The 15,493-nt window shown below is 41.1% G+C and overlaps 1 protein-coding gene across 1 annotated transcript in view; it reads right to left on the reverse strand.

Annotated features, from left to right (window-relative positions):
• LOC124551183 (protein HID1) overlaps positions 1-15,493 on the reverse strand; it is an 87,820-nt gene that overhangs the window by 40,861 nt on the left and 31,466 nt on the right. The window contains exons 6-7 of the mRNA XM_047126175.1: positions 1,402-1,643; positions 1,115-1,312 (exon numbers count right to left, since the gene is read on the reverse strand). Of these exons, the coding sequence (XP_046982131.1) occupies positions 1,115-1,312; positions 1,402-1,643 (440 nt within the window). The remainder of the gene's footprint in view (positions 1-1,114; positions 1,313-1,401; positions 1,644-15,493) is intronic.

The raw sequence follows: 15,493 nt of genomic DNA on the forward strand, positions 1-15,493 counted from the left end.
GAGCAAATGCACATTCAATTTACTTTATTCAGCACCTTTTACCAACAAAACAAAAAAAGTTTCATTAATGTCAGTAACACGTCTGTGTCAGGGCAAGAACTTTTTACCTTGCCCTTGTAACACACCTTATATGCTTTTGAATCATAAGGAATAAAGTGGAATCAATGAGTTGAAAACCTACTTAAATCACACATTTCATCTTCAGCCATTATGTAACATGCTTTTGTGTACTGAATGAATACCAAAAATTTTAATATATTTTCAATACTAACAATACAAAAAGTTTCTTTCTTAAGGAAGCTTGTTGGGGTATTTATTCCATAAAAGCAGGCAATAAGAAAACTGTGCAAAACTGATTACTGAGCATGGTACACAAAAGCTTATTCAAAAATTGTTTTACATCTTTACACTTACTAACCAGTACATTTTGTCAGTTATATTAAAAATGGTAGTGATTTTTATGAAACTAGTAGCTTTCATTCATGCATATGAAGATAATGATTTGCTGTCACCTCAACAAACAAAGTAGTAGTATAATTAATTCCAGTCAGCAGTTAAAACAGCATGTACAAAGCTGACAACTGAGAAATCAGTCCAAGTATTGTCTCTCATCCGTTCTTTCTCATTTATCAATAGTAACTCTTATGTTATTTATCAGTATTTCCCTCTGTCCCTGACACACTCTTTTCGTCTTTAGAATTATACCCCTCACCTATTTCCCACACCAAATGCAATCACATTTGATTGCTCCTTATTTCTTCTTCTATTGTTTCTTGTGTGTCTTCTACTTAACTCCTTTTCTTTGGGTTCATAATTTCACACTACAATATTATATTTCATCACTTTTTCAATACCATTTTTGTTAGAAAAATATTAATTACTTTTGCACATTAATCTACTCCTGCTGCTAACACAAGTAGAGGAGAGGGACCTGGAAGAGAGAGAGAGAGAGAGAGAGAGAGAGAGAGAGAGAGAGAGAGAGAGAGAGAGGGAGGGGGGGGGGGAGAAAGAGAGAGAGATTCTTGTTATATCATTCTCACTGACACTGAGGATGCAATACAAATTAATAAATTACGTGAGCTTATGATTAAATAAAAGGTGAATGTAACAATACCTTGTTGTAGTCACACATTTTCCAAAAAAAGACCAGAAGCTCTTGATGAAATTGCACTTTTTTTGTTGAGTTGGGTAAGTATGTTTGTACCAGCGGATTGTTAAGAAGTCTGGTAAATCCATGGAGAACGAAATGAAAATCTTCATCTCTGTGGATTCTTGACAGATAATTTATAAAAAGATTGTCTGGTACAGGAACCTACATGTACAGATTGCATTCATTTAAAAAGTGATCCCTTAGGCTATATAAAAAAAATTACAGCTATAAACTGAATGTCAGATCTTTACCTCTTCTCCTTCAGGGGCACTGCTGGTTGTATCATGATCTAAAGTTACTATCAATATCTGCAAGGCTGTATCTACTAAAGGTTCCATAGAATCAGAGAAAAGTAAATGGTTGTAAGGAACACCAAGACCCACTGGATCATATGCACATACAGTGTTCAATAGAGAAGTAAACAGTGGTAAAGCATGCCGATTCTCAGCACTTGTGAAGTACTGAATCCATCTATTTGGTGCAGTATGTATATCTGCAACAAGAAAAATATATCATCATGCAGAATATATACGCCAGAATACACTAAAAGTATGAATGAAATGAGACATAGTTGCACAAATAATATGTTGGATACTGCATGCACTCATGCCACAACCTCTCCCCCCCCCTCCACACACAATTTCAACTTACTCACTCCATTTAATTTCACTTGGTCCTCCCCTTCTAAGGGAGCAACATTTCCAAACAGGAATCCTTCTCTGATGGTCTCTCAAGAACCACTACCCAAACCAAGCCAAAAAAATAAATTTTGAAAAATAAATAAATAAATACCAGTCAGATGTATTGTGAAATTATTTGTCTAAAAATAAGAAATAAAATAGATTAGAGAAACTTTTGCTGCATCTCATTTGCGGTTTGTGATTTTGAGCACCATTAAATTCTTCCTCTAATCTATTTTATTTCTTTTTCTCAAGTCTATTATATTTCTTTCTGGCCAATCATTTCACAAAACATTTGATTTATGTCCAAAGACGTTAGGCCTCAAAGAGTTAATCTTTCCGACACTTCATTTACATAGCTAGCAGCAGCTGCTCATGAAATATTTCAATTTTCTATTAAATCACTACTTTTTTCTTAGTTACCTTTATTACTTTAAATCAGTTAACTTTTTTTTTTTTTTTTTTTTTTTTTTCAAAAACAGACCTCAAGCTAGTCAGTATGATACTCCATTTATTGATTTCCCATTCCACCAAATCAGTATTTTTTTCCTTAATTGCCCTGATTATTTTCAAGAAAATAAATCATTTATTACAAAACTAGACCTCATGCTGGTCTATTTTATACCAAATTTGTCCATTTTCCACTCTTTGTTTGTCTATGAAAAATCAGACAAAACACTGTTGTGTAATTTATAGGGAGCTTTGTTTGAGCAGAACTGCACCACCACCACCACCCCCACCACAAATTCTCTCTGAGAGATGACACTCCTTTCAAAATGTCACCTCCATACTTTAAAGACAAGCATAAGTTAAATTCACATCCTTCCTGCATTTAACACTACTACTACATTCACTCATCAACAAGCCACAAAGAAGGAGCTTCCCCTTTTCCCTCCCCAACTACACACCACTGCCCTGTGCTGAAACAAATCAACCACATCCTTCACAAGAATTCTGCCTATGTTTCATCACACTTTTAAAAGGAATGTAAATACTTGGGATTAAAGGTGACCCGTATGGGGACAGAGAGTTACCCGAGATTGAGGCCAGGATGATTACAGGAGTGGAGGATGTGTTTTAAGGAGAATGCCCATCTGTGTAGTTCAGAGCAGCTGGTGCAGGTGGGAAGGGCCCAGATGTCCCAGACTGTAAAGCAGAAACTGAAACTGATCATGTTGTGCTCAGCTACATGTTGTGCCACCAGGTGGTCAACTTCGTTCTTGGCAACAGTTTGGTGATGGTCATTCCTTTTGTTGGACAGCTGCTTGGTAGTCATACTGACATAGAAAGCTATCCATCATTCGCAGCAGAGTTGGTATATGACATGGTTGCTTTCACAGATAGCCTGGCCTCTTGATAGGATAGGATAAGCCTGTGGCAGACTGCAGGACGATGTGATGGATGCACGAATTAGACAGGTCTTTTACCTTGGTCTGTCACAGGCATACAATCCCCGTGGCAAGGGATTGGGAGTGGGAGTGGCATAGCGACTACAATGTTGTTTGCATTCGGTGGACAATGAAACATAACTTTAGGAGGAATGGGAAGTATCTTGTGTACAATATCACTCATTTCAGGAGGGTGAGAGATAATCAAAGCCCTGGTGACAAATATGTATCAGTTGTTCCAATCCAGGGTGGTACTGAGTGATGAGGGGCCACTCCTTTGTATCTGATTCTCAGGGGTGATGAGAGGATTGGATGTGTGTGTGAGAGAGATAAGGCACAGGAAATCCATTTGTGAACTAGGTTTGGGCGGGTATTGCCTGTCTGTGAAGGCCTTCGAAAGGTCTGCAGCATACTGGGGCAAGGCAGTTCTCATCACTGCACATACACATCCATGGGTGGCTAGGCTGTATGAGTGGGATGGACAGAGGTATGGGTGAAGCCATCAGAGAGGTGGAAGTTAATGTCAAAGCAGATGGTGCATCGGGTAGGAGGAGGAACAGGTGAACTGGATGTGAGAGAAGGTGTTGAGGTTGTGAAGGAATGTGGATAGGGTGTCTTGGCCCTGAGTTCATATCTTTAAGATATGATTAGCCTGAACCAGACTAGGAGTTGGGAGTTTTGGGAGGCTATGGAGGTTTCCTATTTGTTCCATAAACAGGTTTGCATAGGAAGGTACCACGCTGGTGCCCATGGTTATCCTGCAGATTAGTTTGCATACCTACAAAGGAAAAGTAGTTAGTAGTTGTGGGTCAGGATATAGTTGGTAAGGAGTGTACGGAATGAAGTGGTTGGTTTGGAGTCTTCAGGATACTGGGAGAGGTAATGCTCGATAATGGCAAGGCGATGGGCATTAGGGCTGTTGGTGTATAGGTAGGTGGCATCAATAGTGATGAGTAGGGATCCATGAGGGAAAGAGATGGGGACATTGTAAAGTCGGTGAAGAATGTAGATAGTATCTCTGATGTGGAAGGCTAGGTTTTGGGCACTTGGCTGGAAGAGTGGAAATTCTTGCAGTGGGAGCACAGTAGCCGGCTACAGTGGGATGTCCAGGATTGCTGGATTTGTGGACTCTTGGTAGGATGCAGTCAAGGGATGTACAAGGTGTCATATGGGTCAGTAGGGACTTACCGGAGAGGTTCAGGAAAGGGCTTATGAATTTCAGTAGTGACTGGACGTTATACTGGACTTCTGGGATGGAATTACTCTAGCAGACCCTGTAGATGCAGGAGTCAGACAGTTGACAGAGACATTTTGTCAGGTAGTTTCTGTGACTCATCACGACAATGGTGGAGGTTTTGTCAGCAGTGAGGGCAATTAAGTCAGGATCTGTTTTCATGTTGGGTTTGCCTTTCCTTTCTTCTGATGAATGCTTACTGTTCTTAGAAAGGAATAATAAGATCAAGCTGGAGGTAAGGAATTCAAGGATGGTGACCATGGGCTGGTTAGGTGGGAAGGGGCTGGAGGCTCATGGATGGTGGTATGAACTGTGAGAAAGAATGTTCAATGTTGGGATTAGGCTAGCTTTGCTTAGAGCAATTGGTGGCGAAGAAGGGTTTCCACTGTAGGCATTGGGAGCAGGAAAGTAGGTCTTTGACAGATCCATTATGGTTAAACTTGGGTGCAGGGCTGAAGGCCTAAGGGTAGGACAAAACTTTTATGGAACTGATGTTTTTGGAGGAAAGGTTAATAACTACATTTTGAATTTGCTTGGGTTCTGTGTTTTGTGTGATGCTGGAAGGGAATTTTGGAGGATGTGAGAAACTGAACAGGTCAGCTAGGCACAGTTTTGGATTACAAAAGGGTTCACTGTGAGTGGGATGGGTGTTAATGGATAATTGAGCCACAAGGTGAGCGTAGGATGTCAACAGGTTGGACAATTTATGGAGGTGGTATCTGAAATGCTGCTCCAGATGTTGGAGTGCAAGGATTTCTATTTCGGAGATGATGTATGTCTACTAGGGACTGCATAGCAGTAGTGTCTTGCGGAGGCTGTAGAGGTGTTTCTGGTATGGTTGTACCATCAGGTGTTTCTGCAGTACCAGGTTTGTAAGGGATAGGGGCTAGCAGAATCTGACAGGTGAAGGTCATTCTGAAAGGAAGGGTGGGATCCAGAGAAGGAGACTTATGGTTAGGCCATGGAGGGGGGGGGGATTTTCATGGTTTAGATGGCATTAAAGGAACAGGGTGTGGGACAGGATTTTGACCAGTGAAAGGAATACTTTCTGAACCGCTGCAGAAAGATGGAGCAGTGATCAATTAATACAGTGTGAGTCTAAGGAGTGAAATGGATGGAAGAAATTGTGCTGGTAACAACAGGACAGTTTTTGGTGCAGTACTGCATTTCGACAGCTGCTAACCCTTCCATATCATAAAATCCCTCCAAGAATGGGTTGTGCAAGTGTTCTGTGCTTGGTTTCCTTTACAGATGAGCTACACTTTCCTAGAATTCTCCCAATGAACTTACCATTCACCTTCCCTAAAATCAAACTAAAATAATCACTCCATTTTATGTTGCTTTGCATCATTATACCTGGGTATTTAATCACTGTGACTGTGTCAGGCAGCAGACCGCCAGTGCTGTATTCAAACATTACAGGATTGCTTTCCCTACTCCTCTGCAGTAACACACAATTGTCCACATTTATAGCAAGTACGTAACAGTTTATAAAAAGTTCAACTTGCTGCATTTGTTTGAGTTTGAAAATCAAAAAATGATGTATTCATATTCTGTTTGGATGTCTGCAGCATAACAAAACAAAAAGGTAAGGCACAGAAGAAGCCTTAGACCACAGCCTAATGCCCTTATAATGAAAATCAATTAAGACACAACAACGGAAGGTCTTCAGTAGTGGATGAAACCCTTTATGAACTGAGGTACAGTTGACCAGCAAGAGAACTTCAGTACCGTCATATAAACAACAGAGGAACTGGTGTAATAAAGAGGAAAAATTGCTGGGGTTCACTGAATCCAAATGCAATTCTGTGGTATTCTGAAATATTTTGATTTTTATGAAAGCTCTTTGTAATTTGTCTTGTTACTGAATAGATTGTATTTTTTATAATTCTTAAATAAAACTTTGTAAAATTTAATATTCTGTAACAGTTTATTAAATAATGGAAAATACATTGAATATGTTCAGAATGAGAATCTGGCCCTTTTTACTAAATATCCATTTACAAAAGACACTATTTCTGAGAGAGGCCTCTTACTTATCAGCTACTGATACAAAAAAACTGTATGAGTTCTAGATTTAGTTTACAAAAAGTCTGTGTGTGTGTGTGCGTGTGTGTGTGTGTGGGGGGGGGGGGGAAACAAAAACAAGAAAGCCCAGATGTATCAGTACTAAGTGGATGGAAAATCCACTCCAAACAGTTAATCTGACGTGGCTGAAGTTCAAAATTTAGACTAGTTTTACCATCCTTTTTAGGACAAGTATGCCATCCTTTCTTGTTTGTTTGCTAATTTACTTTTTTATTTTTTATTTCATGACTTACCTTTCATCCTGACAAAGTTTCCAACTGTACAGAAAGCTAGAAGTCAGTGCTTTTATTTTTTATATTCACATGAAACAGCCACACATCACACACAGTTTGATTCACTATTACCAGTATCATCAGATGTTAACATCATCAGACAATCATTGACCCCAGTGGTCACAAATTATGGGTTAAAATCACTGCTCAGTGTCACAGTCAAACACTTCACGAAACTGGTAATCAGATTGTGGACAGTCTGTGGCTGTTTTATCTAAATGTTAATTAAAACATTTGCTGTGTCCTCAGCACGCAATGACTTCTCTCTCTCTCTCTCTCTCTCTCTCTCTCTCTCTCTCTCTCTCTCTCTCTGTGTGTGTGTGTGTGTGTGTGTGTGTGTGTGTGTGTGTAGATGTTTCTGCACTGATAAGCTAAAACATTATGACCACTGGTGGCATTGCGGTCACATGACATGGTAACAAATGTACGTAATGGAACAGACAGGGGCAGGGGATAACCCTAATGAAGATATGGGCTTTCAGATGGAGAAATCCACCAAGATAAGTAACTTTGACAAAGGGCAGATTATTATTACACAGAGGCTGTGAACGAGTATCTCAAAAACGGCAAAGCTGGTCAGATGTTTATGCGCTACTGCCATGAGCATCTAAGGAAAGAGGTAGGACAATGAAACTACATCTAGATGCTAAATAGTTGGACATCCACGACTCTTCACAGAACTTGGGGTTTGGAGGCTTGTCTGCTCTGTAGAGTAGGATAGATGGTGGTATGTGGCATCTTTGCTGAAAGAGCACGGTGCTGGTGCACGCAAAAGTGTTCTGGAGCACACCGTTCATTGTGTATTGTTGAACAGCAGACCATCCTGTGTATTCACATGTTGACCCAACAACATTGTCAATTATGATTGCAGTGGACACGGGACCATCGGAATTTGACCATCAACCAATGGAAACACGTCTGCTCTTCAGGTGAATCATAATTTTGCTACACTAGGTTGATAGTCATCTCCACAAATGTTGTCATTGAGGTGAATGGCGGCCCGAAACGTTTAGTGCAACATTGATGCAGGCTGATGTGAACAGTATTATCCTATGGGAGACGTTCTTGGAGTCAGAACTGTGCTACATTGGTTTGAAGAACATTATAGTGAACTCACATTGATGTCTCCAAAAGCAAATTCGCCTGATGTAAATCCTATGGAACCCATCTGACTCGCTATCGGATGCCGTCAACGCGTTCGAAAATCAGCGGCCTGTTATTTACAAAATTGTGTGCACAGACATCTGATGCCATGTCCCTCCACAAGCCTACCAACAAACTATTGGATAACTGATATTTTGTTCCAAAGATGGACAAACAAGCTATTAAGCAGGTGGTCATAATGTTTTGGCTCATCAGTATATATTGCAGTTGAGTTACTTACTGTCCACATCTTGAACCAGTACTGATTTTTTTTATAATTGTATAATTGTAATGTATACTGCAATCTTATTGCAGTTTTACATAGTCCACTCAGAGATGCTTTAATATCATGGGCAGTATTAATGGAAAACACCCCCTCCCCTCTGTTCTCAACATACTTCCTGTCATTTAAATTGTAAACAGTTTACTGAACCATGTAAAGCTTCATCTGTTCTGCTCTCCAAGGGCACTTAAAGCTATAGTGTCCATGTAGCCTCCTTCACTTACAAAAGCTAAGGAAGGCAATATTATGCCACTGCACACCAGGACAGTCAGAAATTTGTGGCTCTGCATTAGCGCATAGAGCACTCATGAGAGAGTGTGCAAATCCTACTGTAACACTATGTACCATTCATGTACAAACAGTGACTTCACTGTTGAGGCAGTCTATCCTAAGTATAGTGGTTGGAAGTTTGGGATAAAATGTTTGAAGTTACGTTCTCCAGATAGGAATGTGGGAGGGAGGAGTGGTAAGCATACAGGTTCAGCACATTAATTCACAATCGTAGGGGCCATTGGGGAGCAGTGCACACTGATGGTGGCATGGGGACGTGAACTGGAAGGGGGTGACAGGATGGAGGAAGGGGAAACTGTCATGTGGAGGTTGCAGAGACAGTGAATTACGTGAAATGATGTGTTGTAAGGATAACTCCAATTTGTGTTGTTCAGAGAAGCTGGTGGTGGAGGGAAGGATGTAGATTGCCCGGGTTGTGAAGCGGCCATTGAAATTGAGCATGATGTGTTCAGCTGTGTGTTGTGCCACTGGGTGGTTGGCTTTGTTCTTGGCAACAGCTTGGTGGTGCCATTCATTCTGATTGACATTTGGTTGATAGTCATAGCGTCATAAGAAGCTGTACATTGTTTACAGCAGAGTTGGTATACGACATGACTACTTTTTCAGGTGGCCAGGCCTCTGATGGGCTAGGATAGTTCTGTAACAGGATTGGAGTAGGTGGTGCTGCATGGGTGGATTGGGCACATCTTGTGCCTTGTTCTGCCTCAGGGATATGATCCTTGTGGCAAGGGATTGGGGGTGAGAGTGGCATAGGGATGGACTAGGGTGATATGCAGTTTGAGTGTGCAATGGAACACCCCTCTGGGAGGGTAGGCTATCCATCTTTTCGGGGCAGGATGAGAGATAATCAGAACCCTCATGAGGAATATATATCAGTTGTTCCATTCCAGGGTGATACTGGGTGACAAGGGGAGTACTCCTTCGTAGCTGATTCTTGGGAGGTGTTAGGAGTATTGGGGGTGTATGAGAATAAAGTATCGGGAATCTGTTTGTGGACTAGGTTGGGTGGGTATTCCCTTTCTTCAGCATACTGGGCAAGGAAATTCTCATCACTGCTGATAAGTCGTCTATCAGTAGCTAGACTGCTAGATTTGTTACTGGTAGGTTTGATCAACAAGTGATCATGCTGGACATGCTTAGTGAAGGGAAATGGGAATTCTGGTCAGAAGAAGGCATTCTCCTTGCACAACGTAACTGAGAAAATTTCGATCACCACCACTTGCGACAGACTGTAGAATGATCCTACTGCCACCAACACAGACCTCGTGTTAACGACTGAAAAGACAAAATAAGAGAAACAGGAATTGCATGGAAACACACAGACAGTTGTTTTTCCCTCTATTTGTGAGAGGAACAGGAAAGGAAATGACTAGCAATAGTACAACATACTATCCACAAAGCAACGCATGGTGGCTTGCAGATTATGTATGTAGATGCTAATGTACATGCATTGGGTTGCAGTATCATCTGACCACCATATACTGTGAAATCCCTCTGGAGTGTGTTACAGAACTTCTACTGGAAAAGAGTTGGTGCTGTTTGCTTTATTTAGCACTAAGTTAGACAACTCGTCTTCTTTCAGTTTTTCTTCTTTTCTGTTGAAACTGGTTGTGTGTTTTTGAATTCCTATGGCCTTTCAGTGCATTCTAGCGTAGTAATTGTTGGACCTGATAAAACTGCAGTATTAGAGAATTGAATTTTGTGATTCTCTGGCTTCAATTAATGTGCAACTGCTGCCAATTTATCCATTTAGCACAGACAAGAATTGTCCTTGTGTTCTTTAAGCTGAATGTTGATGCTTCCACAGTCTTTAATTTCCAATACAAAATTTATAGATCATTGATTTATCAAATATGACAAGTTTCGATTGCTGAAGTAATCATCTTCAGATCATGACTCAATACATGATTTACTGCATGTAATGAGTTACAGTAACAATATTTAATAACCTGAAGATGAGTACTTGAGAAATCAAAATCAGTCATATCATTTTATAAGTGTGTGATTTAGACAAATTTTATATTGCTTCTTTCATTGATTTCTATGTGCAACTGACTACATGTGCAAGGAATTTTTATACTCCTGCCATGTCAAGTCAAGTGATGAACATAGGCCATTCACAATAATCAAATATTCACACATTTTTCTTGTCGGTTTAAACAGTGTTTTCATACTGTGCCTTTTTAGCACTCTCTGATGCAATGAGTGACTGTTTCTTGTGAATTGGATGAAAACTTTCTCTTTAGCTGGCTGTTTTTCACATATTTTAGGATGTAGCGCCCTGTTTATCTCTGTCATAGTAGTCATTTTGACTAAAAGTAATTCTTAAAATTATCAGGCTATTCCTGTGCATGCATATGTGTGAGTTTTCTCTAAATTTTGTGCCCTAAGGATCTGTCAGTTTTATTAATATTTTGGAGACCTTACCAGAGCATAGCTGATGCGACAATGCTGTGTTCAAACGGCCATGCCAGATTATAGCTTGGACTGCGATTTTCTCAACATGAGCCAACCTCTCTCTCTCAAAAGCTGTACTCTTTCATATGATTACATTTACAGATATCTCACTACCTGTCCTTTGACAGGTGTTGCCTTCAGTTGTCAATTTCCAGGATTATTTAAAAAAACATTAGCAAATGTAAAAGCTGCTGCAGCAAATGGCTGAGCCAATATGTAATCACATTGACACAATTTCATGCATGTACTCACTATGTTTCATAGTTTGCTGTAATTCTGCTGCAAATATGTCTCATCTGTTGAGCAAGCAAGAAATTTTTGAAGCTCAGGAACAAGACATTGCTCAACAATTCACCTCACCCCTCTTTTTTTAAGAATAGTTACACTTTCTGTCATCATCATTTTAAAATTTGCAATCTATTAAAGATCCAAACTAAATATGAAAAATAAATCTTTAAGTTTGGTCTTTTTTTAGTATGTATTACTCTCCAAGATATATTAATTCATTTGTGCCAGTAACACTTTAAAAAATGGCTGGTCTTCTTGGCCTGATATGCCTCTGAGTACCCAGAGTTACATAGTGAACTTCATGTTACAAGTAATATCATTCTGAGAGTTATTTTCCTCCATGAGGACATACAATGAAACCATCATCAACATATGAAAACTAATGAGTGGGCTTCTTTATGGCCCGATGAAGGGCTGCTTCTACAAGTTTTCCCAGACAGAAATTTGCTATATTTCTTGGACTCAACATGAGGGTTTTTAGTTTTTGATACAGCGAACAGAACGTTTAATATATTGGGCAGTTTCCCCTGTAAATGGGTATAGGAGAGTTGTCAAGTGTTTGATAGTTCCACGAGTTGGGCATACTAACAGTAGTTCTTGACAGGACAACTGGTTTGTGAAGTTTTGGTAAATTATACAGTGTTAGTGAAATTAAACAACAGAAAATCCAGGATGGAATAATGACAATGTTATGAAAAGGATAGACTGCTACTCACCATATAGTGAAGATGTTGAGCTGCAGACAGGCACAATAAAAAGACTGCTAAACAAATAAGTTTTCAGTCATAAGGCCTTCTTCTGAAGACACACACACACACACACACACACACACACACACACACACACACACACACACACACGGAGGGGGTGTGGAGAGGGGGAGGGAGGGGGGAGAGGCAGGGAGGGAGGGGGAGGGAGGGGGGAGAGGGAGGGAGGGGGGGAGAGAGAGGGGGGGGGAGGGAGATGACCAATGTGTCTGTCCATCAAAACCACACTGCAAGCAACTGCACAAGATGCCAGAAGCAATCTGGATGGTGGGGGTAAGGAGGAGGCTGGGGTGGGGAGGGATAGCAAAGGTAGCAGAGGGTGGTGGTAAAGTGCTGCTTGTGGGAGCATGCAGGAACATGATGGGGAGAGGATAGGGCAGCTAGGTGCTTTTCCACTCCTCCACCACCCAGCATCTAACCTGCCACTGCACCTAGATGCCCACCCTCTCCACACCACGTCACTGTAATCTCCCACAACTAGCACTTCACTATCCCCCACTCTTACCCTCCTATCCTTCACTGCACCAGCCTCTTCCTTACCCCCATACCCCCATCACCCATCGCGCACAGCTGCTCACAGTCTGGCCTCAGCAGTCAGAGGCGGTGTGTGTGTGTGTGTGTGTGTGTGTGTGTGTGTGTGTGTGTGGGGGGGGGGGGGGGGGGGCGTGCGTGTGGGCGTGCGCACGTGTGTGTGTGGGTGCGTGCGCGTGTGTGTGTGTGTGGGTGCGTGCGCGTGTGTGTGTGTGTGTGTGTGTGTGTGTGTGTGTGTGTGGGTGGGTGGGCGCGCGCGCGCGCGGATGCACGCATGCTATCTACTTGAAGATGGCCTTTGAAAGCTTACACGTTTAGCAGTCTTTTTGTTGTGCCTGTCTGTGACTCAACATCTCCACCCTATGGTGAATAGTAACCTAGCCTTTTCACAATACTATCATACAGTGTTGGTGGCAATGTGACCGATTTGATGAGAAACTTCTTGTCAATGGGAGGAACTACAGAGGCTTTTATTAGCTAGTTAGTTACCCTAAATACACAAGTCATGTGATACGCCTTAGGTTCTGTGTCTTCCTGGTTCTAACAATACCTGAATTTTATTGTGGCAGTGTTCTTTCCTCATTACTACTATAGCATTGCTCTTATATGCTGGAAGAATAACAATGTCTTTATCAGAATTTAAATCCCTGAAAGCTTTATTTTCACCTTCCATTAAGTTATTGCTGGAAGAGTGGGGAGGGGGGGGCGGGGTGGTAAGGCCCATATCTACTGGTAGGAATGACACAGAATCTGTAGGCTGTTCACACATAGAAAAACAAGGGCCCCTTGTTCTAAATTGGCAGAAATCAGTCGACTTTGGCCCACTCATGTTTCTTGCCTGACCACTGTCAACTTCAATGTAGCCACTGTGATGATTCTTGTGCCGTGTTATGTTGTGCCACACGTTGATACATCTATTGATGAGCAATGAAGTAGTTCCCAGCCCATCAAGAGCAGCACTTGATACATGTTCCACTCCGCAGCGAGGGTAAGCAATAGTGGTTTATGGAGTACAGCAGGAAAAATAATTAGTAGTGTCACTGAAACAGCAAAATAAAGAGTTGCTCCACCCTCCCTCTGAGCCAATGAAACAAACAGTGATGGGAACGGAAGTCAGTATCCCAGATGTGAGAAGAATTCAGAAGTTTTGTAAAGTTAATCCTGGTAAATCACCAGAAACTCCTGGCAAAATGATCTAAATTTCAGTTCAAAATTTTCAGATCATCAGTTATTTGGAACTGCCTTACCATTTGTCAGAATTACTTTAAATTGGTAATTATGTTTGAATGTGCAAAATCACTGCTATTAATGGTAAAAATTCCTGGTACTGTCTGCCTTACAAGGAGACCTTTTGAATTTACAAATGTGGTTTTGTAGGTTGGGGTCCCAGGTATTATCATGCTCTGTAGTCTTTTACTGTGGTGGGCCCTCGTTTACAAGTAATCAACAAAAAATGAACTACTTGTGATTCACTACATGACTAAAGTCCTCAATAACTCTAGGTGGTTATTGAAACAATGTTGAGTTTTACTACTAGATGTTTTTAATTTTGAACTGTCTATGAGAAAGAATTAGTAGCAACAAGTACTAGTGTTCAACATGAAACTATACCAATTTCAATTTTGTGAATCTTGTAAGCTTCTGTCATGGCCCTGTCCCAGTTTTTACTTTTGTATGTGTGTAACATGCAAGTAGGTGACAGCTCATACAGTGCCCAATAGATTGCACTGTCAATGCTGCTTGGAGCATAAACTGGCACGAGTGTGAGCATAGCGAGAGCACTGCTTGACGTAAGCAGGGCTTGTTTCCCCTCACCGCTTGGTAGCCCATGTGCTGGGAGTTGGAGGGCAGAGCTTGCTTCCTCCACCCCCCCCCCCCCCCCCACTGAATTTATTCTTGTCCCAAATATCACAACCACTTATAATTGAAGAAAATGTGCAGCTCCATTAGCGACTCATGTTCAGCATCAAACATGCAACTTGGACAACTGTTTTATTTTCACCTTTTGGTACACTTTTTTGTAGGGGAATAGCACAGAAAAATCAGTAGTTGCATTCCTTTACCCTTAAGCAATACAATGACTTTCTTATAATTAAATTCTCTTCCTCTACCACTTCTGAACTGTTTAACATTAAGTCTGTTGGTTTGACCTTTATTCAGAAATTGTTTAAGCACCTCACACACTTCATCTTTGTGTTTAAAAAAGAAAATGCAATAAAATTTACTGAAACTGTCTTTAAAATGTACGTAATACCAAGCATTTTCATACTCATGGGTCCTTGAAATCTGCGTGTATTGGTTCACGAGGAACTGTACAGCAGTTTACTCATTGAATGGCATTCTACCCATCTTTTGTACCACTAAACCATCACAAAATTTGTGGTGTCACCGCCAGACACCACACTTGCTAGGTGGTAGCCTTTAAATCGGCCGTGGTCCGGTAGTATACGTCGGACCCGCGTGTCGCCACTATCAGTGATTGCAGACTGAGCGCCGCTACACGGCAGGTCTAGAGAGACTTCCTAGCACTCGCCCCAGTTGTACAGGCGACTTTGCTAGCGATGGTTCACTGACAAATTACGCTCTCATTTGCCGAGACGATAGTCAGCATAGCCTTCAGCTACGTCATTTGCTACGACCTAGCAAGGCGCCATAATCATTTGCTATTTATCTTGTGATACATGTACCGTCAGACCGATGTTCACCAATTATGGATTAAAGTTAAGTATTCCAGAAGCTACGTACTATTTTTGCTACTATAAAGACCTTGTCATTTTCCAGACCTCACGCCAGCCTGCGTGAGCTTAACGCGTGCCTTTCGGCTTCACCTCATAGTGACTTGGCTGTCTTGCCAAGTCACAACAAAATTCATGCTTGCAACATTTTACATTCACATCACATTTGTTCAACATCATCTTCAT

The sequence above is a fragment of the Schistocerca americana genome, chromosome 1 (genome assembly GCF_021461395.2).
Source record: "Schistocerca americana isolate TAMUIC-IGC-003095 chromosome 1, iqSchAmer2.1, whole genome shotgun sequence".
NCBI lineage: Eukaryota > Metazoa > Arthropoda > Insecta > Orthoptera > Acrididae > Schistocerca > Schistocerca americana.